We start from the raw sequence: 12,733 nt of genomic DNA, 5'->3' as shown, positions 1-12,733 counted from the left end.
ATTTAACAAAACAGATATTTATATGCTATGTACTATGCTGATTTATATGCCAAAAATCACAAAATGGTGATGAAAGAATCAAAGACCACAATAAACATAAAGACAGAGTGTTCATGGATTGTAGGACTCAATATAACACAGCTGTCAATTTTTCCCAAACTGATCTATCAGCATAATGCTATTTCGGTCAACACCACAGCAAGGTTTACTATAGATTATACAAATTTACTATGAAATGTATATAAAAAAGCACAGGCACTAGAATAGCTAAAATAATCTTGACCAAGAAAAATAAGATAGGAGGTATAACTCTGTCTGATGTTAAGGTTTACTATATAGCTACAGTCACCAGGACAGTGTAGCATTGGTGGGAGGACAGACATAAATCAATAGAGCAAGTTTCCCTCAATGGTAACATTTTGTAAAACTATAGTATAGTTTAGTATACTACAGTATACTAAAGTATAATTATAACAGTATAATGCTATTACCTTTTATGAAAATGCTATTACATTTTTTGGAATTGGTGAGCACTAAATGAATAATTAAGAGTTAACATGAATCTGTAAACCCTACAAAAGACAGTACTTAAAGAACTTATTTGGATAAGAAAGAACATACAGAATTAAAAAATTGTGTTCAAAGCCCTCTTGCAGTCTTCTGACAAAGTCGAACTCAACTGATGCCTACAGCAAGATAGGAAATTTTCCACCTGTTAATTCACCAAAATGACAAATGCAGCATTTCAGACACTTTTATTCATTCCATATCCAAGTTCTGGAAAGAAAAACCAAGGTGAGGACATTATTCTATCCGGCATCATTCATTGGTGAACATGGTTATATATAAAGGTTTCAGCGTTTTCTGATATAAAATATAAATAGATTGCCATCTATTATAATAGGAATAGCGACATCACACTAGGAAACCAAAATGCGTTTGGAACTCAGATTCAGCCTCCTCAGGCAAGCATAAAATTTTGATATCTAATGCTGTAATGAGAACAGTCCTTTTTCTCTCTCTCTGTATTGATCATTTGGAGTGTCTGCTCCAGATGTTCACTAACATTGAGAACAACACTTCTCAACGCTTTCTACCATTTTGTTTCTTAAAATCTCCTATTGTTAGGAATAAAAATGATGGCTTTCAGGGACTTCATAATGTGTATGTGTGTGTGGTTTTGTGTGTTTTCTCAATAAGGTCAGGAGTAAAACTAAAAATAAAAATACGCAAGTCCAGGGGAGGCAAGCTATTTTAAAAGACGACAATAAGGCTCAGATAATGGGCACGTTGTTAGACAGTGTGCCCACTGGCACAGGATCTCACAGGGAGAGTGGGGAGGACATTCAGGATGTTTACCAGTAAAAGTAGAAGGTGGAAAAAGTAGAACACACAAGGCCCAGTGTCCTGAGAGCCTGGCGCCAGCGCGGCCCAAAATAATTACTACTGCTGAAGGAGCCGTTTTCTTCCACACTGCGTCCTTGTTCGAGTAAAAAAATAACAAGTTTTTTAAAATGACTATTATAATAAAGCAACTCATTTAAGTAAATAAATATGCCATATAAAGATATTTATTTATATTGAAGGTCTCCGGCATCCTAATAAACAGGGATACCTATTGGCCAAGGCTGCAAGCAGCACAGTGTGGGCGGGATCCTGATATAAAGTGGCCCAGAACATTAATCGCCGCAATTAGCAGAGAAATACAAGATGGTGGTGCCCAAGGGCAAAAAGTAAAAATAAATTAATTAGGAAAAAAAGGGGACGGCTTCTAGCCAGCTAGGGCGGATGCCCCCAAACTTGTTTGACTTCATCTCTCTGACGAGGAAACCAGGACTGAACTTGTTGGAAGGTGAGCGGGATTTGGCCAGCGCCAGGGTGCGCGGGGAGGCGGCCCTGGGCGGGAGTGCGGTTTGGAGACTGCAAGCTGAAAGGGGCTAGAGGAGCCAGCCCCAAAATCCGGGAGCCGGGCACAACAAAGGTCAAACCCAGTGAGGTAGGGCTGCTTCCGACTTCGCTGCGCCCGGCGTCTGCAGGAGCGGACTCCAAGGGAGAAGGTGGGCAGCCCGAAATGGGCTGCCCGGCGGGGACGCGACTGGGGTGATGGGTTTCCCACCCTCAACTCCAAACTGCAGAGCTCAGCGCCCCCGCAGCGTCGCCCCTCCGAGACCTGGGCGCGCCCGGTGCCGCTGCCAGCCGCGCCTTACCGAGCCAAAAGTGCAGGCGGTAGGTGAAGCCCCGGCTCGCCTTGGCGGTGTGCAGCACCAGGTAGGCATCCCCGACGTAGAAGTCGCCGTACAGGCTCTCGGGCACGGGCACCAGCTCCAGCTTCTCGATCCTCCAGACCTGCAGCCCCGCCTGCTTGCCGGCGCGGGCGAACTCCTCGTGGTACAGCCCCTGGGACATAGTTCCGGCACGCGATGCTCCTGGAAGAGGGCGCGGGACCTTAGTGACCTGGGACTCAGACTAACCCGAGACCAGCAGGAGGAACCCTGTTGGCCGCGGCTTTATAGGGTTCGCCCTGCGGGGGGGCGGGGCCCCAAAGGGAGGGGCCCAGGCAGGAGTCGCTCCGGAGGAGGCGATCCGCTGCTTCCCGGAGGGCAGCGCTGAGTAACAACCTCCTACGCCGCTCTTGCAATCTCAGAAATCGTGAGATATAGAGGGAACTTACAGAAACTCTTGGAAATGCCTCCTCCTAGGAAGAACATTTCCAGTGGCAACAGATGGAGGAGATTAACAATAAAATCTGTGATTGGTGCATCGATTTTTAAAAATTGACTGTCCAGGTAACAATCTTCTTAATTAATCATCAACGCCGTCATTTCATTGGCCCACCTCTTCCTTCGTGATGGCTGCAGTTTCTCTCTTAATCTTCCTAGCTTGAAAGTGCCATGAAAAACAGCATGTCAGGTTTCTTGGAAAGGATGGAAACTTCGAAGGTTGGCGGTCCTACCCGGGGAACAGAGCTCTGTAAGTCCCCAGGGGGTCAGGAGCTGTGGTTAAGTTCATTGCCACCTGCCTCCTTTGGCCAAGAAAGTTCCTGAAAAAACAACAGCCCTCCTCCTGGGGTTTTCTCAAGCTGGGCTATTTGTGACTGCGACGTTATGCTTGGCCTCCCTTGTGAGTTACCTATTACCTGGTTTCAAAGTGTTGATTTTCTCATTGTTCGCCCTAAAAGTTTTCGCTTTTGGAGCACGGGCAAAGCTCTGTAAAATACAAATGGAAGTTTACTCTTTATTTTGCATTTATTTAACCGAAGCTGATATGACAAAAGATTTTACTGTTATTGAAAAAGCAAATCGCTCACAATGTAAAGAGTGAGAAAGCTGATTTTTGTGCACGTACAGTTTTGTCACTGTTCTGCCAAATTACAAGAGACCCGGGAAGGTCACTAATGATGTACAATTCGATTTTTTCCTTAATTCATTTATGTTTCTAAATAGATATTACATGACCACAGTAAAAAAATTGAAAGTAGGTGTTCAATAAAAATCTATCTCCATTTCACCTGCCACTCAGTTGCTTTCCCCAGAGGCAACTAAGTTACCAGTTTCTTATTTTTCCAGAGATATTTGATATTCTTTCATCTACAAGAATATAGGTAATATAGTAATTTTTATTTTCTAACAGACATGGTAACATACACACAGTACTCATAGAGCTGCCTCCTCTTACTGACCACATAGTATTCCATCTTGTAAGTGTGCTGTAACTTATTTAATCTGACCAGGTTCACAGGCATTTAAATTTTGTCTATCTTTTGCTAGGACAGTGTTGCAAACAACGTTTTTTTAACATACTTTATTATGCACATGCATTAGCACTGTGAGATAAATTCCTAGAAATATGATTGCTAGAAGGATTGGAATTAAATGATTTTGATGATGGTGATGATAATGATGAAACCAATCACTACCATTTATTGTTCTTCTGCCATGATGGGGCATGGCACAGATCACCTTCATTCAATTCCTGTGTCCATCCTGGTTCTGAGGCTTTTGACAAGTCACCTAACTACCGCTTGCCTCAGGTTCCTCATCTATAAAATGGGAAAATAATAGTATCCACCTTAAAAGACTGTTGTTTGGATTAAATGAGATGACACAAGCAAAGCGTTTGTGTCTGTTACGTAGAAAGTGCTCATTAACTATGAGCTATTATTATGTGGTGGTGAGCTTGCTGTTAAGCCTCTCAGCCCTTCTCCATCCTTCCGCACCTTGCAGTCTTCCCTTCAGGCCCGCCTGCATGAGCTAAAGCAGCTGGGCTTTCCCATCCGCTAGCTTAGGGTTTGGTTGGGAATCAGAGGGAGAGAGGAAGGTGAGATCACAGTGTTGGCTCCCTCCACCAAAGGTCACTGTACCTTTAAAGACAAATAACTCTATGTGACTTTTTCTCTCCTTGGGGGTTCCAGCACCTGTCCCCTCAGATGCACCATCCCTTTTGGTTTCTCTACCCTTCTACTTCTAAGTATAGCCTCTTAAACAGAATCTGGAATTTTCCTATTTTGTGTGTGTCATCTGTTACAGGTTGAGATCCTGATCAAGAAATATTTTTAACGACATTCTCGTTTTTGCCTCCTAACCCAAACAATGAAACATAGGCATGATAAGGCTCATTTTACACATGAGGAAATTGAGGCTTTGGAACTTGTCAAAGGTCACCCAGCAGGTGAGTGGACAAAGAGGAATTCAAGCCCACCGTGTCTAATTTAAAAGTACATAATCTTTACAGTTATTCTTTCAATCCAAATTATTTGGCCATGATTTCTCACATAGGTATACTTTATATTTTCATTTTCTTCAAATTGTCCTTAGAGAATCTTCTGATCTAGGGTGTTCCATGCAGCACCAAGAAGTTTAGTTTTAACTTTGTCACTGAGCTGTTGTATGTCTTGGTTTCTTGCCTGTGAAATGGGAATCTCTTCCTCTAGGGAAAAAATATGAGAACAGGTGAGCTAGACTTGAGATAATTTAAAAATCAGAGTCATCACTTACATTCAGTTTCAGTTTTAGTGATCATTCTTTTCCCTTTAGAGAAAGAATTCCTTTTAGTGAAGAAACAAAAATAAAAGGAAATAATTTCCTTTTAGTGAAGAAATGAAAAGGAACTTTAGTATAGGTAAGGGAAATTTTCTCTTGCTTAGCCCAGGACTAGGGCAAGACAAGGGAGGCACCTGCTTGGGATGCAAAATTTACAGGGCACCAAAAAGGCTCAGTAATCAAGATCAATACTATTTTAAGGCACTATTTTTAAAAAATCAAAATTAATGCAAAAAATCATGATAAAAACGAAAGTTGAAATAAGGCAGAATTGTTAATAGCGCTAAATGGGGCCATATTGGAGGCTGAGGCAAAGGAAAGATACTGATATTCCTTTACTTAAAATGTTGATATTTGGCTCATTTTTTACGATTATTTTTTATGATTTTTAAATATCATTTTGATATTTAAAAAAGCATTGCATTAAAATATTATTGATTTTGATTATGGTTGTTATTTTTGCCATCCCTCTTAAATTTTGTGCCTGAAGGAAGCACCTCCCACCTATCATCTAGTTCTGTCCTGGCTATGCAGCCTCCAAACTCAGATTTACCTCTTCCTGTTAGACCTAGCTACCTACTTGATCTGCCAAGGTCAAGTTCAGTGTGTTCAAAACAATCTCATCATTCCTTCCAAACGTACTTCTCCTATTCTTCCTAATTTCAGTGACAATGTGTTTGAATTCTGACTCAGCACTCTCATTTTATCTCCACATTCAATCAACTAGGGTGCCCAGAATGTTTCTCTCACCCATCCCAGCTGCCTGCTCTCTTGCTATTTCTCTGATTCCCATCTTCAGGTGAGGCATGCAGTGGAGCCAAAATGAGCTGGTTTACAGTATGGGCTTGACCTAGGTTGAACCCAGGCTGCTGCCCTCTCCAGCTGATTGAGCTTGGACAAGTTACCTAACATTATTATACTGTCTTATTTTTCTCATCTGTGGAATGAGAATAATGATAGAAATTACTTCATAGGATTGTGATGAGTTTTAAATGGATGAATAAATCTAAACCTGCAATAGTGCCTGGCATACACTCAGTGACAGTAAACTCAACTGAGATTGATGAGTGGTTAATTCACTTCTCCAAATTCAATCCTATAAGAGTAGTGTTTCCAAGTCTAGTTAAGACCAGACCGCCCATTTCCTATACAACAAAAGTCGCTAAAACCAGGTGCCAATTTCCTTTCAATGCCTTTATTTTTTCTCTTTCTCTCATTTCCTAGGTTCTTAAAAGTAGATTATTTTCTCCCCTTAATGTTATCGCCCTTCCTCCACTATCTGCCTGTTGAATTTTTACCAGTTCTTTAAGGTTTAACTAAAGATTCACGTCTTCATCATCATTATTGCCTTGGCTCCACTAAATTCCCACATGTCCCTAACGCTCTTCATATGCTCTTACATGATAGCACTTACCACACTCTGACGTGTGTTTTCTCTCACAAGGTTGTAGGCTCATTCAGAGACTGTGTCTTGTTGTTTTATTCCCTGACCTTATGGTAGTACATGCTGAAAAGTTGTGGTTGCATAGTTGATTTTGGATTAAATTACATTTTTTTTTAATCAATGTACTAATCCTGTCTCAGTCCAGGTAAACCAGCCAAGGCAAATATGTCTTTTACCGAGAGTTCTTCTAGAATGTTAATGCCTAAGGGGAAGTGCTGCATAGTTTAGTCCTTGAAATAAATAACAGCATTAAATAGTGTAATTGATTCATTGTGCAATTCATTGGAGTGAGTTGGTTAAAAAAAAAAGTTGGCTTCAAGTGATCTTCGCTTCCCAAGTCACAGGATCTTAGAGTTGAGAGGCATCTTATTTTATTTTATGCATCAGGACCACAGAACTGTTGAAATTAAGTACATGAGAAAGACAGCAATTGCACTGTTTTCCAGGAGAGGAGTGTGCTATTTATTTGCTTTCCTTTCATTGTGAAAATTGAGACTGTAATTAAAGTTACATTTCTTTTACTGGTAGTGCTGCTAAATTGTAATAACTTATGTTTGATTTACTAAATGATTTTAGGGTTTAAGCATAGAACCTGGAGTTAGAAGACTTGAGCGTTGTGAGGATTAAAAGAGAGAATGTATGTCAAAGCCCTGTGAACACAATCAATAAACTCGGTTAATGATCAGCAAGGGCACTTAGCCCCAGTACTTATCAGAACTATGTGATTATTAACAGCGAAAGTGCACTCTAGGGAATTGTGTTTTCATCCTTCTTGTCCATACTAGACAAACTAGAACTAATTTTTTTAATTCATCTATTTTTTTTTTTTCTTTGAGGAAGATTAGCCCTGGGCTAACATCTGGTGCCAATCCCCCTCTTTTTGCTGAGAAAGACTGGCCCTGAGCTAACATCCATGCCTATCTTCCTCTACTTTATATGTGGGATGCCTGCCACAGCATGGCTTGCCAAGTGGTGCCACGTCTGCTCCAGGGATCTGAACTGGTGAACCTGGGCCACCAAAGCGGAACGTGCAAGCTTAACCGCTGCGCCACCAAGCCGGCCCCCTATGTATTTTTTTTTAAAGCTCCAGTCAGGATCTAGGACTTTCCCTTTCACGAATCACTTCTTTTTAAATTATACGTAATACTGTAACTATAAAGGAATAGTCATGGCTTAATACTAAGGTGAGGGTTTTATTGGTCTGGAATGTCTGCTATTCTGATAAATAATGCACATTTTTTAAACCTGCTTACCACAGCAGGTTGATTCAGCTCTTTCTTGTTAATATTTTTATTATATATAAAAATCATTTATTTTATTTTTATTTTTATTACTTACGAAATAGCCAACTCCTGTGAAATCATCGAGAGAAGACATCATCACCACTTTAGGAGTTTACACATTAGAGATGCTTATGACCAAAAGAAACCGTTGAGGATCCAAGTTCTCATGGAGATTTATGATTTAAAATGATAATTCTCGCTTTAGGCTTATGATTATGCAAATAGAGATTTAAAGAAATTTGGGGGCCTAACGAGTAGCACAAAGACAATTATTGGAGATGAATATAGTGATTCTAGTTCCATTATTTCCTGTATATTCTTTTAGCTTGTGTGCCAAAAAAAGTATCTTTAACTCAGGAAGCATTCCGTATGAATTGTAAAACCTGGGTTACTAATTTACTATTTTATTGCCATCTGATTTAAGTATGTGTAGAAAAATACTTGTTTTTATGACTTGAAATCTTGCTGTGTTACAAACTGTCATCAGAAAAACATTTAAATGATTGTTAAAGATAATGTGCTTTATGTTGCATTTATGTTGGCCTTTCTTTTTTTCTAGTTTCAAAGTTTATAATAACCCAGGAAACATATTTACTTATCGAATCAAGGAAACAGCAAGAAAAACACAGCTTGGTGAGTATTTAAAGTAAGAGAAGGCAGGAAAACAGAGGAGAATGTTTCTTCCCCTTCAGCTATATTCCTACTGATCGTCTTAATTACTATCCTCTTGCATTTAGGGCCTTCATTATGTGACTGCAATACTTAATTTTTAAAATAATGACAAAAATTGCAATATACATATTCCTTATCAATAAGGCAAAAAAGATAAAAGTGCCTCGTTTTCACTTAGAGATATAGCAAAATATTTATGAATAAAGCGACACAATGTCTGGGATTTACCTTGAAATACTCCACAAAGAAAGTGGAGGAGGGATGGATGAAAAGAAATTGGCAAAGTGATAATAATTGTTGATGTTGAGTGACAGGCATATAGGGCTTCACTATTCACTTAGGCCAACTTTTGCGTAAGATAATAATAATAATTAAATTAAAATTAATAAAATTAACAAAAAATTTTCCTTAAAAAATAATACAGCTGGGCTTTGAGTGGTTTTAAAAATCATTTTGCTATAATTGCCTTCTGAACTATTTGTGAAATGAATAAAGCTCTGAGAGCTGCATGGCTGGAAACATTTGGAAGAGTTCAGGAGGCCAGTCCAAAAGGCCAGCTGCATTCGGGTTGATGGATGGCCTGACACATGTATCCCGTTTCTAAAGTAACTGGCAGATGTGGCTGCTTTTTCATATACGTGGTACTCATTGGTGAGTTTTCTTCCTCTCTGAGTTTGCGGGGGGCAGCTCCCGTCTACAGATGTTGCTTTCCCTCTCATTGAGCAATTTCCAAATTAAACTCTCAAGTAATGCATATCTATTTTAATCAAGTAACTTTCTTAAGAAGAGTAAGATGTTTTCTTTTCAATTTCCAAAAGATGGTACTGAGATGAGAACAATTGCCCAAAAGGAGATTAGCGATTAATGATTAAACATTAAAATACTAGCTGAGCATTAGTAACATTTATTTTGAAAGTTCATGATAATTTAAACATTTTATATTATGCGTACTAAAATCTGAAGGAGAGTGTTGAAAGGCTGATGAGAAGAATCTGGAGGTCCCTGCCAAGCAGGCTTTCCAATATGACGATATAACTAGCTGGCTTCCTTCCCTTGTCATAGCAAGTAAATTAAGCTCATTTTTTAGAGAAGGATCACATCTTTCAAAAGGTCGTCCGAAGGTTAACTTTCTTTTGTTATCTGGATGACCAGGGTAGATTTTCAATTTATATAGCCTTCAACTTTCCCTCTTGGAATTCTGAGACTAAAAGTGAATCTTTCCTACAGAAAAGTGCTCTGCCCATCTGTTGAGGGACGTTTAAAAGTTTCATGATGAAATTGACATAGAAAAGGTTTAAAGTTCTCGATAAAAGGAGAATAGTTTGAATATTTTAACTTTCTGTTTCAATCAGTGAAAAAACTGAATGTTCCTCTACAGTCATTAAAAAAGTGTGGTTTATCTTTGCTTTAAGTTTTTAATGTTGTCTTAGAAAACAGAAAAGGCATTCTTCAACTTAAAGAGAAGAATAAAAAAATCCTTCTCTGTGGGTGACAAATTCTGTAGATAAATGAATGAGTCAAATTCTTAAGCAGTTAAGGAGATAGAGTTTAGCAGAATTGGTTCTCCAGTGATAAAATTAGTGATAAAAGAGACACTTGAAAGCTGTTTCCTGCCCTTTGCATGCTTATAATTCTTAGAGGCACTGAGTATAGTAGTTAGGAGTGTGAACTTTGCATTAAAAATAAAACTACCTGGTTTTGATTTCCAGATGCTCCATTTATAAGTAGTGTGGCCTGTGACAAATGAGTAACCTTCTCAGTCTCCCCCTCTGTAAAATGGTGATGATGAATAAATACTGAACACATATCTATGAAAACCTAGGCACATTGTTGTAAAGGTCAAATTAGATTGCACATAAAATGTGCTAGAACACTTGTAGAATGTGCTCAACAAACAGTAGTTATTATTTACTCTGGGATAGCATTCACAATTAATTTAAAATATATAGCAATGAATACATACGACTGGCAAAATAATAGTTTTGCAAAGGAACTTTAGAAACGTATTTCTTGTACAGAACCAAGTAAAACTGGAGTGTATATCTGCACAGTTGAATGACTCCGAAAGTTGTTCTGAAATTCTCTGAAAGAGGCAAAGTTTTCTCATTGGAAGACTACTTTCTTTGAGTTTAAAATTGCATCTGGTTTGAATCAGTCTTGGAAATCACTGCTCTTTTTTTCTAGAAGAAGTGCTTTATAATCTCCATATAAACCTAATGATGACATCATTTTATTCTTTTTGGATAGTCACTTGATTGCTCAAAACTTTCACAAAGAGAAATATAAGCAGCAGGTTGTAGCTGGGATTTTCCCAGTTGACTGTAAGAATGTGAGGAGGCCCATGTCTAGCTCATCACTGTACAACTGTGTGCGAGTGTAGAGCATTTCTCCTCACTGCTGTCAATTCTTAGTGATTCTATTCCCACTGACCTCAGAATTAAATCGATGTTATTGTGGCTCCAGTAAAAAGCTTCTCATCATACAAGTGCCAGTATTTTCTCTAAAAGCTATTTCTTATCTAATATGATGTTAATATTTTAAATTCTCTGACCCTCCGTTTTATTTCATAGAGGTCTTAATTGCGAGGTCAAAGATAGAATTTAGCTACCCATTGTTGGAGAAGAAAAGGAGTCCCAGCCTTTAAAATATGTACAAGAAGTCGCAAAATGCTCATGTGATTCAGAGAAGAGAATCTAGGATCCTTGGGATCCTGAGAGCTTGACAAAACTAACCAGGCCGTGTGTGCTGCTGTCCTCTTTCAGGCTGGACCTGTTCAGAGAATGTTAATGAAAAGTCTAAGAGATGCAAGTTCTGAAGACCAACTGTTGAAATCAGTTCCAGCTCTAACTACTACTGTGGGACTTGGGCAAATTGTTTTTAGTCTCTTTAAAAAGGGAGAATACTCATTTCCAGTTCATAGAATGGTTCTGGCGATTAGTTCAGTCAACCCATGTAAGGCTCTTAGGATAGTGCCTACCACAAGATAAGGGCCCAGTAGATATTAGCTATCATCATCATCATAATTATAAACACACAGACTAAAGCATGTATAGATATATATAAATACACATATCCACACACATACATATAAATATGCATTTAGGCACCAAAATAGTATGCCTTTTGGTTTTATCTTGTAATTTTTGCTTACAATGGACTACTCTTTCAGATAAACACATATAGATTTATTTCATTAAAAAATTGCTGTCTTCTAGCACATTATATTGATGTACTATTCTCATGCTGATGTATCTTTAGTTTTTCTTTCCAGACTTTTTGCTTTACAAATAATACTTAAAGCTATTGGTTTCTGTACATAACTTTGCATATGAATACCATTTTTTCTGAAAAATAGATTCCTAGAGGTGAAATCAACGGATCAAATTATATTTGTATTTTAAAAATTTGGTAGATACTTCTAAAGTATTCTCCAAGCATGTCATACCCATTTTCTACTTCTAAAAACTGTATAAGACTATCCATTTCCACAAATCCTAGCCAGCACTAAATGCTATCTATTTAATTATTGCACATCCAATGGGTATGAAATTATATTGCCTTTGGTTTTATTTTTTTATTTTATTTTTTTTAAAGATTTTATTTTTTTCCTTTTTCTCCCCAAAGCTCCCCGGTACATAGTTGTATATTCTTCGTTGTGGGTCCTTCTAGTTGTGGCATGTGGGACACTGCCTCAGCGTGGTTTGATGAGCAGTGCCATGTCCGCACCCAGGATTCGAACCAACGAAACACTGGGCCTCCAGTAGCGGAGCGCACGAACTTAACCACTCAGCCACGGGGCCAGCCCCTGCCTTTGGTTTTAATTGGCATTTCCTGCTAACGATGAAGCCGAGCATATTTCCTTATATTTTTTTGTCTGTGTATAGGTGTTCTATGACTTATGTGTTCATATTATTTATATATGTATCTATTGTATGGTTTTTTCCTTATATGTCTTTAATCGTTATGTATATTAGGAATATTAATTTCTTGTCTCATATGTGTGTTTCAAATATTTTCTCCCAGATGGTTGATGGTTGTCCAGACTTTTTCCTCTTTGAGTGGACCTTCCCACACTTAGCTTAAAATATTCTCTCATATTTTGTCTTCTAATAAATTTATAGATTTGTTTTTGCTTTTTAGATATTTAATCCACATATGAAATACTTTTGCGTTAGTGATTGTCAATATATAGCTTTATATATATTGAGTAGCCAATTTCCTCATAATTAAATAAATGTGAAATCAGAGATAGAAATTGAGAAGTGGATGGGACTTTAATGATTGTTCAGTCCATA

The 12,733-nt window shown here is 38.3% G+C and overlaps 1 protein-coding gene across 1 annotated transcript in view; it reads right to left on the bottom strand.

Annotated features, from left to right (window-relative positions):
- The window catches only part of SCIN (scinderin), a 69,921-nt gene extending 67,422 nt beyond the window's left edge, over positions 1 to 2,499 (bottom strand). The window contains exon 1 of the mRNA XM_046670709.1: positions 2,208 to 2,499. Within this exon, the coding sequence (XP_046526665.1) occupies positions 2,208 to 2,406 (199 nt within the window). The 5' untranslated portion in view covers positions 2,407 to 2,499. The remainder of the gene's footprint in view (positions 1 to 2,207) is intronic.
- Between the last annotated feature and the right edge of the window lie 10,234 nt (positions 2,500 to 12,733).

The sequence above is a fragment of the Equus quagga genome, chromosome 8, assembly GCF_021613505.1.
Source record: "Equus quagga isolate Etosha38 chromosome 8, UCLA_HA_Equagga_1.0, whole genome shotgun sequence".
NCBI lineage: Eukaryota > Metazoa > Chordata > Mammalia > Perissodactyla > Equidae > Equus > Equus quagga.
The sequence above is the reverse complement of the archived record's forward strand: the minus strand, read 5'-3'. Positions and strand labels throughout refer to the sequence as shown.